Source organism: Poecilia latipinna, unplaced genomic scaffold, assembly GCF_001443285.1.
Source record: "Poecilia latipinna isolate Pla-1442-1.1 unplaced genomic scaffold, P_latipinna-1.0 Scaffold823, whole genome shotgun sequence".
In the NCBI taxonomy this organism is placed as follows: domain Eukaryota; kingdom Metazoa; phylum Chordata; class Actinopteri; order Cyprinodontiformes; family Poeciliidae; genus Poecilia; species Poecilia latipinna.
Genome location: NW_015113439.1, coordinates 212,846 through 227,435, shown reverse-complemented (window position 1 = coordinate 227,435; position 14,590 = coordinate 212,846). Strand labels below are relative to the sequence as shown.

Sequence of the window (14,590 nt, the reverse complement as noted above, 5' to 3'; positions counted from 1 at the left end):
CACTGCAAGCCTGAAAACCACTGCGGTCATTTCCTCATGTTGAGTAAGGATGACCAAAATAAAGTCCTGAGCAAACGTCACATGTTCTTATCAACACACTGTTTTTCTAATCCTGCATTTGTATTCACGTTGACACGCTCGCACAGGGCCGCAGCCAGAATGAGGAGGGCCCCGGGCTGAGGTCAGTTTTGGTGATTCAAATTTCATTATATTGATAAACAGGCCTACAGAACGTCCCATGTGAGAATGTTGGACCTGAAAATATGCACTATAACTTCAGAATGTTGACACATTTAAGGAATGTCTTACATTAATAAAAATGTACCAGTATTAAAACGCCTCGCCTCATGTGCGTTTCATATACGGTTCAGTGGAAATTATGCAAAGTGATGCTGAATGTTATCACAGGCAGTTGTAGTTGTGGTACAATTGGCCTCTCCTCTCCTCTTGTCGTCCTCACCCAGCCACACCCATGTGCACCCAGCCTTGCACTAATCTGATTTTATAATATTTGGTTTTATCGCAATTTTTTACCAAATACTTTACCTTTTGATTTCAGGGCTCACTCGTTTTAGGCAGGAGGCTGTCGACATCAAACACCTGGACTTTGCCACATTCCCCGATCCTTAACCTGGTTCAGTTAATACCTTATACACAAACGTATTTTTATTTACTTATGGAAAAGCGATTAGGTTAGATTTAATCAACAAAATTAACTGTTTTACTCAATAAACCAGTTATGTGAGCGCTTTTTGTTAAGATAAGGGGAAAAAAATCTTTAATTTCTTAAAAGCAAAACCACAAAATGTTAAATTAAGATTTTTTTCCCCTCCCCAACAATAAGTTAACCATGCAATATTTTAAGCAAATGAATAAAGTAGGAGGTATGTGTCAATAATCTTAGTTACAAAACTTAATTTTTTTTTCAGGTTTGTCTTATTCAAATCAAAACGTTAAGGCTCACATCCTTTTGGACATAAATGAAAAAAAAAAACTAGGGGAAAATTGATTATTTCCATCAACAAGGAAAGGATTTGGGTCACAGTTACTGATAATACACTTTCTGTATTTAACTAAGAATGATAAATAAATTAAAAGTTGATTGGAAGTCACCAAAATTTGCTTTTGAGTAAAAGTCACTAGAAAAATGTGATCCTATTTACTACGAAATTAAAAAGAAATTAACGTCGTTTCGATCACGTCATCAATGAAAGATGTATACTTCGTAGGCCTTCTGCGATCATTTGGTCACTAATCATTTTCTTTGTCTTGCAGGTAAATATTTGTAAAAACAAAAACCCAAATATTCTAACAGTTTATAAAATGTATAATTACTTTACAAAAAAATGTAATTACAAAAAAAATCTTAGTGACAGGGCCTATAAATAGAAATATATATCATTATACTTAGATAATGTATATTCACTTTATACATCATAAGAATTATTAACCACTTATACAGTGTATAATTTCATTGTATAATCTGTTAATGACTTATTTTAACTGAAATGCGTCACTTTTTACGACGAAAAAAATGAAAGCCTACATTCAAATACTGTAGGCAATAAGGACTGTGCTTCGCCTGCACATGATTGGCTCAGCTGGTCATTGATCAGGGTGAAAGTAGTTTATTTGCTTCTTTCTGTGCTTTGGAGTTTCTGTGCTGATGAATTTTTTTGTGAAGCGATAAAAGCTTGTTAGCTCTTGAATTGCTACAAAATAAAGCTGTATTTCCTTCAGCCCACTGGCTGCAATGTTGACACCTTGAGATGCCATGAGACCTAAATTTTGAACATCATGGCATGGAGTCCATCCCAGCTTTCCATGTCTGGCGTCTCCTCACCCTGACTCTCATACTGAGGAACCACAGAGCTCTATTAAGTTAAAGTTGTACCTAACTTTTCCCATTGTATAAAGTTTGCAATTTCATAATAATTTTGCCCTAATTAAGAATAAAGTCTCCATCTGCTTCAATCACATCTGCTGGGGAGACAAATATTTTGTAGCCTTCCACTGACTGATACTTTTATACAGTGAAATCCCTAAAATATCTGCAGGAAAATGTCCTTCAGACAGCAGAGTTTAGCTGAAGGTTGAGCAGATTCGCTCTGACGACACACGAGTTCTCAAGAAGACATTTTGTTCTCTGCCTTGAACAGATTCTCCTGAGATGCAGTGGGTGAACTCATCAAGAACATCGTTGATTGTTAAATTCAGCTTGTTGCGCTAAACCAACAGATTTTTTCTTTGGTTTCCTCCCGCAGTCCAAAGATTAAGCTGTAATTTAAAGTTGATGGCAGCATGTAACGTCGCTGGTCCCTGTCTGTGAGTCCAGAGTGTGTGTCCCTCTTCTTCTCGCTCAGTGTGAGCCGAGAACACAGCGTGACCTGCAATAGATATTCAAGCTTTAATTTTGCATTTGGTGGTAAATTAAAGAAAAGCTTCATGAAGAGCAAGAAACACAGCAGACAGGTCGGAGCCCCAGGTTGTCCAGTTTTGTTTTTTTTTTGACCAGCACCCCCTTAAATACTCACAGGAATGTAAACGTTACTAAAAACATTCACCATTTATTTTTGTTTTTGTTTTTTGTTTTCCACCCTTGATGATCTTTCAATGCCTGAGAAATCAAGACGTGCTTTTTCAGTGTAAGCATGTGGCAACTGCCTGTGAATCCAGTAAATCCTTTGGTAGTCGACACATCCGGATGGGGGCAAAAAACCTTTTTTTTTTTTTTTTTTTTTTGACTGTTATTCACGGAGCACCCAGATTACTAAACTGATAAAACGATGCAGTACCAAGTACATCCACAAGGGAGCAGCAGTGGTCAACAAGTAAACTGAACACACACAGTAAAGCTACAAAATAAAAGAAACCGCTGAATGCTGAAGGCTTTTAAGGAGCATACTTCCTTGGCATAAAACGTCAAAATAAAAGATGAAGATAAATCTACATGTACGCTGAATTTAACACATTTGAAGCAGATATCACCTTTAAACAGATATATATTGAACAGTCATGTACAATAAATTAGAAAAAGCTCATTTGTCACATTAAAGATACCTTTAGAAAATTGGCAACCGTTACTCAAGTATTAAACATGCTTTTCATTAAGGCTACATTTGGGCTTTTTTCCCATTTGATGTAATATTCTGAAGTTGAAAATCATCATAACCAGACATAACAACTTTAAAACATCCATCTGTGTGTAATTAATCTACACGATGTGTTTCACTCAGTGATAAAGTTCCTGGAATAACTGGACTTTTCAATGATATTCTAATTTACTAGTCATGTATTCCTTCATTTACATACAACAGTGGCAGAAACTCCATTATTGCAATATTTACTACATTTAGTTGTCATTCGCTAACTCTTTAATAAGTAAAATGGATAACTTTATGGAATCCTCACCCATTTTCTACTATTTAAAGTCAAAGTAAGGAGAGAGCAGGAAGTTACCAAACTTTTCTTATTCAAATTGATCTTAAGCTGAAAAAAGAAAACAACCGATAGGAAGAAAATATTATTTTTTATTCCGTGAACTAAATCTTACAGTCAAAAATATTGCAGATTTGTACTAATTCACTTCTACAAACAGTTCAAAGAAATGCAACATTAAGAAAAATGACAATCTTTTGATATTAGATTAAATGCAACTTGTTTTATACGCATCAAAATTGTCGTTTTGTGAAGATGAAAAGCAAACAGGTTAACAAGATGGTGGTTTTAATTAAAAAATAATAAATACACAACTACATACCCATTTCCCCCCTTTTTTTCTAGATTACTCAGCCCCTCTTTTACTCTGATGCCTCCAAATACAATTCAGTGCAACTAACTGTCTTCAGAATTAGTGTCTGAGAATCTGCAGCGACACCAAGTGTAATTTAACTAGACGTTTGTGGGAAAACATGAATGAACAGACAGCATCATGACGACCAAGGAGACATTGGCAGGGACGAAGCAAATCATGCCCACACTGAAACAAGGTGGTGGCAGCATCATGCTGTGAGGATTCTTTTCATAGATAAGGAAGTAGGAGACCAGGATGGAGCTAAATACAGAGCAACAAAAAAAAAAAAAAACAATTAGAGACTTTGGCACAACTGCAAATTTATCAATTCACACCAGCCTCTTAAAACTGACTGTTCAGCAAGCAGAGCGTTGATAACTGAACTTTATGGCTTTCATGCTAAACACGGATACCGTCTCTTATACTGAAACATGGCAGCAGCAGTTTTATTCTGTTGGGATGCGTTTCCGCAATGTGTTCCTTTCACTTCACAATAATGCACTTCTTTTTGTAGCTACATCCCATAAAACAAAATAAAAACGTACATGGTTGCAATGTGATAACCTCACTGGGTATTGATATTCACTGTAAAATAGTTGAAGGGAGCAGGTTCAGAACAAGTTCAATGCTTGAATTAAAGAATAAATCGTCTGTCCCTGTAAATTGCTGTGACATGAGGCAGTGAAAACAACGCGCCTGTTTCTACTACAAACTGTTCCAAGTGGAAAATTGGTGAGAGCTTTCCTGCTGTTGGAAAACATTTGGACTAGAGTGATGATTTAAAATAAAAGAGGAACCAGCAACTCGTTGCGCTAAACGTTAGCATCTCCAAAGCGGTTGATTGATTAGCTGTGTTTCCTTTACTCTACAGCCTGTGCTGCACGCCTCAGTGAAGCCTCACTCCTGTGAACTCTGCAGAAACAAAAGCTTGGTGACACGATGGGAGCTCGGTTTGAATACCAAACGGCTCAGTGAGGAAAAGAAAACTCTCAGGCTGTCGCTCTCTCCTCGGCCGGCGCTGCTCTTCTGTCTAGAAACTGAAGGTTGATTGGTGTCGCCGGGCAGAGCAGAGTTCTGGTGATGGGCTTCACCGTCTTTCCAGCGGGATCGGGCCTGACCTCGTAGTGCTTTATCACCTGCAGCAAGAAGCAAGCAGAGGATTATGTTCACAAGTTCATCAGCTGCGTTTCATCTTGGTGATTGTTGGTCGTCGATTCCTCTCTGATTCTCTTACCCTGGACAAGACGAGGTACATCTCGAGCTCGGCCACCCTCCGTCCTAAACAGGCCCGTATCCCGAAGCCGAACGGCACCGACCCGAACGGGTGTTGCTTGACCTTGTCATCCCTGTCTCTGAGCCAGCGCTGCGGCTGGAAGGTCTGGGGGTCGGGGAAGATGCTCTCATCGTACGACACGGCGTAGTGGCACAGGTGGAACAAAGTCTGTGAGGGACAGGAAGTAGTTAGGTATTCTGCGTGTGCGCAGTCTCTGCGCACACGCAGAGGCTGGAGGCTGGGACCGTCTCACCTTTTTTGGAAAGACATAATTCCCGACTACGATCTCATTTTCAGCCGTGACACGGGCATTTCCTGGTACCACTGGATACAGCCTGGAGAACAGAGGATGCATTGAGGACTCAACACAAACAGGATGTTTCCAAAAATAATGTAATCAAATAAAACACGCTTTTGTTCAAAAATAATCAACACACCCAGATGTAAAATTGTATCACTGGTGACCATTTGGAAAGTGGTTCAAACCATGTGTACTAAAATACTATTTTAGTGTATTTACACTAAAATATAGAGTTGCTATTCGCTTTTTCTTCTGTGACAATCTCTCTCAGTTTATCAGTTAAGTTTTCTTCATGTTACACTTTTATACGTGACTCAAAAACAGATATAATTTACATACAGATCTTACACTTAAATATATATACTCAGAAATGGCTTCATGCGCCAGACACCTTGGTGTTTGACATGCAACTAAAACCAAATGATTACTTCCACTGTGCAAAAAGACAGACAACATTTTTTTTTCTCTCACTTTCTTGGATTAAATTAAGCTAAACCTTTCCTGTTGTACGTCAGTTAGCGTCATCAAAAATGATTTCGACTTGCTAAACGACAACATGTACCTCCATTCAACTCATGTGTTGTGAATGAACCAATGTTCAAAACCACATGACATCATCATCATGCAGACTTTCGCAGACTTCAAAGGCTGTTGAAGTGTTTGTAGACTTTGAAGAAAGTAACATAAAAGAATATCCATTCATCCATCTATGCCTACTTAATCACTGCTAAGTCCAACGGTCAATTGACGAAATTAAGGAAACACCCTAGCCTGGACATAAATCCATCACCAGAGATAACACACACACGCACATATATACTAATTAAAATGTAAAAAGTATTTTTAAAACATTTCTCTCTAACCGGAGCGTTTCCCTGATGATGGCCTTGAGGAACGGCATCTGGTTGATGTCATCACTGGTCGGCACCTTGTCTCCGGGGCAAACGCTGATCACCTCCTGGTACAAACAGTCCTGGATCTCCGGCTCCTTCGCCAGGTGGTACAGTGACCAGGAGATGGTGTTGGACGTCTGCGAGGGAAAACAAAAGTGTGACGCTTGAGGAATGTCATCTTAACCGTTCTGTGCAGCTCAAACACAACGCCTGCATTGATAACAGCGATCGTAACTGAGAGTTATTATGCTTTCCCTTTCAACGCTGCGGTAGAAATAGAGCTGGGAGGACAGAGTACCGGTTATCATCTAAAACACTCACCGTGTCCACTCCGGCCAAAAGGAGCTCGGTGATGCTGCCCAGGATCTCCGTGACCGTCATCTGCTCGCTGAGCAGCAGGTGCGTGAGGTACGCTCCCTCCACGTTCTTGTCCAGGTCCACGTTCCGCTGGATCTCTTCAATTTTTTTATTCACCAGCTTCTCAGCTAGGACACAGCAAAAGCACGACGTTCATTTCCCCAGGAGACAGATGTGGGATTTTGACCGCTAGATGGCGACCAAGAGCCACTGTGGGGATTCTGGCTCAAGCGCTCATGATTCCTCTGTTTTTGGTCAGAGGGACCTGGATGTTGGACTTTGGCCCTTTAATTGAGTCGTAAGAGTGTCTGACCCTTGAAATGGACTGATAATGGAGTCCGAGAAATAGCCTTGGAGTCTGAACTCAACTTGTTTCTTCAAATTGTTCTTCTGCTGTTTCAACTGTTTTATTTTTGTTTCATCAACTTTAGAAAGTATGTACACCTTCTAACCACATTTTAGTTTCATTTTCAATTACAACCAGGATTCCTCTTGCAAAACTCCAGATTGTTTCTTTCTTTACACTGAAATGTAAATATGACGGTTCACCATAAATTTAAAGACGATGTTCCGACAGTTGGCAAGATTTACCTGCCTGAAAGGAGGGAAGGATGGAGAGAGGGATAGATGAGGGGAAGTGAAAGATGAATGAAGATGGAATGAAGAGGTAAAGAAAAACACACAATATAAAGAAGAAAAGCAGAAAAAGAAGGATGCTAGGACAACGGGACCGTAAATGGAGAATGTATATTCATAGAAAAATATCAATACTCAATTTCATTTTTAAATACCAATCCATACCTGGAAAATACTTTTGAATTAATATTTAGTAAGTTATTTTTCAAAATTGCACAGGAACCCTGTCCCATCTAGAGTCCCTGCATAGTTTACATGTTTCCAACACTTTTCAAAGATGTGCTGCTAAGGTTTACATTTGTGTTTGTAGCTTTTCAGATAATTAATTTATACTACATACATCTGTGCACATCTAACATAAATACCCATGTTTAAATCTTAGTTTAACTTCACAGAAAAAGGCAAAGTTAACAACAAATCCTCTCACAGTTATTCTCTTTGAAAGTGTTTGGCATCTACGCTGTGGTTAAACACAAGCAAAACAGACTAAATATACGGACAGGCTGAGACTTTTAGCTGCTTCCATTCACTGTCTCAATGTTTTAGACAATATAAAGTTTATATTCTGGTGGCACAGTTGCCTCATTTGGTTTTCAAGCTACTTCTTGTGACCAACATTACCTCTGATTTCCTCACTCTTACTGAAATAAACACCACATAAATCCTGTCTCATGAACTCTGCAGCTTTAGAATGAAAACTCGACTGCTTTTTTCTCAATTTCTGTCCCATTTTTCACATATTTTTCAACTTCGGACGTGTAAATGCATAACTATCTTAAGCTGCAAACTTTAAAACAACTGAGAAGAATTTTTAAAAAGTTGTGGATGCTGCTTACCAACTTTAAAAAGATGATCCCAGGTGGCGATGAACTGTTTCCACGAAGGCAAGTACGGCCAGAGGAACTTGGGGAAAAGGACAATGATAGGGGAGAGCCGAAACATTTCCCCGACCGAGAAGATGAACTTCTGGGTTTCCTCGGGTATGACCTCGTTCATGCAGCCCATACGGGTCTCAAACAGAACTGAGCAGATACCTGAGGAGGAAGGTATGACAATTAGCCCAAAATCTATCATATTCTAAAAGCATTAAACAAAACAAACAAACAAAAAATGCTGAACAAAATTTGTAAATATGGTCCAGAGTTGTTGGAAACTAAAAGAATACAAGAACGTTTCAAACTGTTTCCGAACCGGTGAGCCTCAAACACGTTTCCGGGAAAAGTAAAAGAACAGAGTTTATAATTTGGTGAAATCCATTAGTGACTTTTTTAGTGAAAAAATAAAAAAATACACATGCCAAGGTTTGTTCAACTGGGGTTAACAGGAAAGCATCGTTAGTTCATGAAGATTTTAACCAAACCAAAGCATCTGTATGCATAAAAATAATAAAAAAAAATAGCTTGACACTTTGTGAAGGTTTGGAAGGTGGGTCCAAATTTCAGCTGTCGTTGTCGACAGTCTGCAGTTGTTTCAGATAGTCTGGCTAAAATACTCATAACAGATAACCTGTGTCTGTTTTGGCATAGGAACTCCTTTTGATCATAAATTGGCCAGTCTCAACGCAGTTGGGAAACTGATTAGGCAAACAAGATAACATTATCTGCCAGAGCTGGATCTGAAAGGTGCTGGCAGGAGGCTGTGTTTTCTTTGGACGGAGCTGGTTGGTATGTTTTGATGAGATTTATTATGAACATGCTGCTATAGCTTCTGAAAAAAATAATAATAATAATAATAAAAAACATTAATTAGAATTTAACTAGTAGGATGATGGTGCAATTTCTTTTGTCTTGATCTTTTTTCTTAGATATTTACAAGTTCTAAGGTTTGAGTAGAGAAATAATCTGACAATCCAGATTTCAAGTTAAGAGGGAGGAAAGAAAGTTCTGAACATGTCAACATATTTCTAAGTATATGAATCTCTCCTAACGGAGAGATTGACGTAAAATCCAAACTTAATGTCTACATTTACTGATTGCGAAAACCTCAAGGTGGGAAACTCATCACCTGGATCCAGAAAGGTCTCCATGGTCTCTTCTTTGCCTCGCTGGTTTTCAGTTCTTTGAACAGATTCGGAGTTCAGTTCAAGTCAGGGGATTGAACAGGTCGTTCTAGAAGCAGTTCACTACAGTGGTATTTATCACCCAAACATTAGTGTAATTGAGTTGAACCTCTCAAAGAAAAATTGAAAGGCGAAGAAACAGTCGAGGAAAACGCACTAATGGCTTAACCACAAAAGAAGAAACAATCTTTTCACATAAGACAGCTGAGAGTGGGAGCTACACAAGTTAAAATATATAATCCATATGTAATCCTCCTCCCAATCTGAAGAAAACTGTAGTCTGTAATATAAAAACAAACATTATAAAAACATAAACAAATATGTTTATGTAAAAAATAAACCCAACTGTGTCAGTTTTCGACTGTTTTTGGAATCCGCATTAATAAGGGAGATTATGTTGAAATGCTGAGAAAATCTCAGCCTGAATTACTCTGAAATGCGAGTCAGTTGCTTTCTAGCAATCCGACACACAAGGTTATTTTCGGTATCTAATCAGTTCTGAACGCCAGAGGAGCCAGAAACTGGGTCAAAGATCAAACGTTGTGAATGACAAACATCAAACTGTTGCTACACACACAGGTGATGCTCAGCTCCACACCTGAGTAGAGCTGTGCAGTAGAAGGGACGGGGAAAGCCAGTCTGACAGGACCTACCTTCACTCCTCTGGTAATTTACATGAAATATGTTAAAAAGCTGAGGACGGTCGTGGCATAGTGTTTTGTGAATTTCATAAATTCTGTAACGGGTTTTAACTCAGGAGCATAAATAAGTATTTTTTGGGAGGGGGGGGGATTTTAAGCAGGGATGCACACAACGGGTTATTTTCTGTGTTTTACCGTTTTTGTTTTTCACCGACGGAAAAATCTGAAGCCAAAAATCCACATGGGCACTGAACTAAACGCAATTTCGCTGACCAGAAGATGACAACATCTGGAAGAGTCATGGACAGGATGCTCTGGTTCCAAAAACACATCCAAAACTTTTGGCTCAGTGGATGCATTTGCACACCTGCAGCTCGTACCGAACAGAAAACTAAAGAGAACGCCATGTTGTGTTCATCTACTTATACTCTGAAAAGATGAGTAAGCAGTTTACCTTGTGGAGGAGCGAGAGAAAGGAAGGCGTAGAAGTTAATTAGACTGTAACAAGCGCAGCGCGCGGCTCCACCCTGCTCTGATCACACACCACAGGCGATTTGCACCTGACTCACTCTGCCGTTACAACAAGCGACAGAATGGAGCTGGAAGAGGTTAAACAGAAGCTGAAAACAAGAAAAGTTACACCGATTGCTCAAAAGATGAAAGCAGTAAAAATCTTAATTAAAATAAGATTTTAATTAAGACAAAACGATTAATTGAATTGTTTATATGTTGGTGTTGGATCCACAGTCAGTGGGTTTTGTCATTGTGGAGAAAAAGCTAGGCGTGTTCATCTGCTTGATGTGTGATGGGTTCTGGGTCCTTTGTTCAACTTGTTGAATATTAATTAAATGCAACTGAATAGCCTAAAAATCGAGGGGTAATAATAGAATATGACAGAATCTTTCTTACATTGTCAGTGACAATGAACACAACAAAAAGCCTAGCGTGATCTCTGGATGCAGGATGTATCGGTATCGGCCGATATTCGTCATATTTTTTTCACATATCGGTATTGGTGCGATAAATAAAAGTGGAGCGATATTAACAACTGATGTTTATTTCCATCTTGCTTCTTCAGGGGGAGTGGAGGAGGTTGGTCATGTGGTATTTGTTTGGTCGTGGTGATGCAGCACAGGATTGTGGGAAGTTTCACTGAAGCAGCGTTGAAGTCAGCATTTTTTTTCAAAGAGATATATATAGAGTATCAGTAAACATCGGTTAATATCGGATATTGATTTCAGCCAGAATTTTTATATCGGTGCATCCCTAATTTTCAGAAAGAGTGCAACAGGAAGAAACAAAAGAATTGACACTATTAGCATCTAAAGAGATGTTTCCAACACTATCTAAATGAAGTCAGTTTGTTCCCTCTCAGCTCACCTTCGAATGCAAATTTATACAGTTCTTCGGTCAGGTCGTTAACCATGATGCCCTGTCCTTTGGTTTCCCTCAGCCAGGCCACTCGACTGATGAAGTCCGTCACCACCGGGTTGATGGTGTTGGAGTACGACGACACGTGCTTCGGCTTCAGCATCCGCGGGTTCAGGATGCTGCGGATCCGCTGCCACTTGGCTCCCATCCTGCAAACCGGGATTAGTGAAATCAAAGATCGCCTTTCAGAGAGAGCTAAAAATAATCCTAAAAGACTGGAATATGACTTATGACAACATGTTGGTTTATTTTTGATAAGTTCGAGGTTTCTACCTTACACTCAAAGATTCCTGTCTTGGGTTTCACGTCATCTAAACAATAATCTGTAATGTAATATATTTACGGGAGATGCGATGAATTTTAAACTCTAGTCGTTTCACACAATGACAGTCATTTTGACGGCATTATATGGAATTAGGAGGTAATTCCTCATTGCGAAAAATAAGTGTTGCAGTTACAGAACATGTAAAGCAGCCATAAAATGATGTTTCCTTTGTTGACACTTACACAGGAAAGCTCCTCAGGGATCTGATTTCTTAACAGTGTTCTGAGACAAAAAGCTGGCTCAACTCCCGCTGTGGAATCTGTTGCTTAAAGGATACAAGACTCTGCAGAGCCGTCACAGCAGGTTTATGGGAAATAGCAGACTGAAAATGGTACACTTGCCAGATTTAAGAGAAAAAAAACAGAGTTGCCTATATGAGTCTCCAGGATAAGAATGAGCTGCATGCCCAGACTCAATCCTGGCCACAGAAAATAAATATGGGAATCGGCCGTGGCGCAAAGACAGAAAACAGAATCGACCAGGAAAAGACTGATCTCTTCAATCGGAGATTTCAAACCCTGTCGTAAAGATTTTACAAATCACAAAGTGTGCTTGATAGAAATCCCTCATTAGAGTAGAACAGCTACGAGAACAGTTCACTTCTGGAGCAAAAACACACTTTGTTGTAAGACTGAAAAGCGGCTCGTTGTTTCCCAAAAGCGCGCTCGTAAGTGTGCAGCAAATGCAACTTTTCAGGGTTTCTAGTACTTTGTGTTCACCTTTAAATATGAAATACAGAAGCAGGCAGACTTTGAATATGTAATCTGCCAAAGCAAGATACAGGAAGGAAGGAAGTGGGGCCAAAGGAGGGAAAAGAAAGGGAAGATATGAGGAAGGACAGGAGGAAGGAAACAAGGGCAGAGGGCTATGAGGATACGAGAAAGGAAGAAGGACACTAGATTGGAAAGAAGAAATGTAGAGGACACATGGAAGGACAGAGGAAACAAAGGCAAGGTCAGAGAGAAGGAACGGATGCGCCTTTTAGGCAATGGGAGAGAGAATATTTTGCCATATCTGTGTTTGGTTTTTTCCTGTATTTTCTCAGACTCTTATTGCTGAATAGTTCGTCATCCTGAGTCGCAGAGGTCCGTCAGTCACCAAGCCAAATCAAACACGTTGAAGCTGGGAGACATCAAGCTGCATCAAGACAATGAAACTGGGTTTCCTATCAGCTGTGTACAGGAACAAACGGCGCCCTCTACAGCTCTTTCTCTCATCTTTTATATCCCTCTCTCCAGTTTGAGTTGACTGAGGTCAATTCCTAAGCTAAGGAGCCACTCAGCATTCTCCTAACACATTTAACAAGGCCAGAGCATAAAGAGAGGGGGGGGTTTATCTGCACAACCTCTCTAGATGAGGGATAATCGATTAAAATCCCAATAGGTCCAGTTACTGAGATTTCTATCACAACAAGGTCCAAATTGCGTGTCGATTTCATCCCGTTTATATTTATATTTATATTTCATTTTTATATTTCAGACACTTTAAAGTCACTAAATAAGGCTAACTGTGTGAACGTCAGGCCTTTATTACCGATAATACAAATATTCTTCATCATAATATCAACATCAAAAGAGCTTCTTCCCGACAGTGTCGAAAACAAAGTTTGGATTTTTCCTGACGCGGTTAACAGATGAGGGATTTGAGACCAGCTTTTCGAGAAGATCCATTTCTTTTCTTATCACCTCAAATAGCCTCACAAATGTCCTCCCCGTTTGACAGTATTGCTGATTTTCTGATTGCATGTGTAGCTGGGATAGAGATTTGTTTGATTTTGTCACACGGTTTGTCTTTTTGTTTCCCTTCAAGCACCAGGCTTGAAGGGAACATTCAGTCCTCACGTCACTGAATGCTTTTGTTTTTTTTTTTTTTTTTTTATGCCGTCCTAAAATCCATACAATCTGCAGAGAAAACTGGCATGAGCGCTGCTGTGCGGTGACAGAGTGTGAGTTGGGTGGATTTGTGGCATTGGGCTCCTACCTCATTCGTTTTTTAAGTTTATTCGAAGAACTTGTGTTTGGTTTCATATAATATTCCTCAGTTTTATCAGCATTCGAGGCGTAAAGCTTTGACGCTGCCGGTCGGAAAAGTTTTTTTTTTTTTTTTTTTTTTAATGTCTGTTTTCTGAATGAACTTTTCTCACCTTGGAGCGTGCCGTGTCTGCTCCTCTCTATTTTGGGTGCAGTAAGGCGCTCCTTTAATTGCCTTTTTTTCTCTCTCTAAGTATGTCGTAAAAGGTAGGTGGTTCCCGGAAGAACTGGTTCACCACAACTTTCCGTTGTACTAATAAAACACGGCTCTAGGTTTTTGCATTTTGGGTTTTTTTTTTTTTTTTTTTCTGGCACTGATTATTGCCAGTCCTGGCAGAACCAGCACGTGTCGCGGTCCGCCTCCTCTGTGGCTGAACCTGCAGGTTTTCTGTAGGATAAAAGTCTGGGTAACTGTGAGAATGTCGATTTCTGTACTGATTTCCAAACATATTTTGGATCGGAACAATCCTCCCGTGGCTTTTGGAGGAGAATCAGTCCCTCAGCATCACACATCCTCTCCTATGTTTGTCAAAAAGCTCAAGTTTGGTCTCATCTCAGTTTAATTCCCAGACGCAAAAAGCAAGCAAGTCTGCTTGGCATGTAGAGCAGATGACACTTAATAGATGGATAATTGGTGAGAACATGATGCACAGCTCTGCTGCAGCTTTGGGGGATAATTACCTCTTTTACTATCCTTCTCTCTGTATAGACTTGACTTCCTGTCCAGTTTTATTTGATACAGTCACCGGCTGTTTTAAGCGTTTTAATTACTGCCTTAAAGAGAAGCCGCAAGAATGTGGTTCTGTACTTCACTCTAAAAAGTGTTTTTGGGCTGTAGTTCATCTTATGGA

At 39.6% G+C, this 14,590-nt stretch overlaps 1 protein-coding gene across 1 annotated transcript in view; it reads right to left on the bottom strand.

Moving 5' to 3' along the window:
- Positions 1-3,510: 3,510 nt before the first annotated feature.
- Positions 3,511-14,590, bottom strand: part of cyp27a3 (cytochrome P450 family 27 subfamily A member 3) — a 23,016-nt gene continuing 11,936 nt past the window's right edge. The window contains exons 3-9 of the mRNA XM_015047388.1: positions 11,334-11,533; positions 8,090-8,287; positions 6,582-6,745; positions 6,231-6,397; positions 5,320-5,401; positions 5,028-5,234; positions 3,511-4,929 (exon numbers count right to left, since the gene is read on the bottom strand). Coding sequence (XP_014902874.1) covers positions 4,783-4,929; positions 5,028-5,234; positions 5,320-5,401; positions 6,231-6,397; positions 6,582-6,745; positions 8,090-8,287; positions 11,334-11,533 — 1,165 coding nt within the window. The 3' untranslated portion in view covers positions 3,511-4,782. The remainder of the gene's footprint in view (positions 4,930-5,027; positions 5,235-5,319; positions 5,402-6,230; positions 6,398-6,581; positions 6,746-8,089; positions 8,288-11,333; positions 11,534-14,590) is intronic.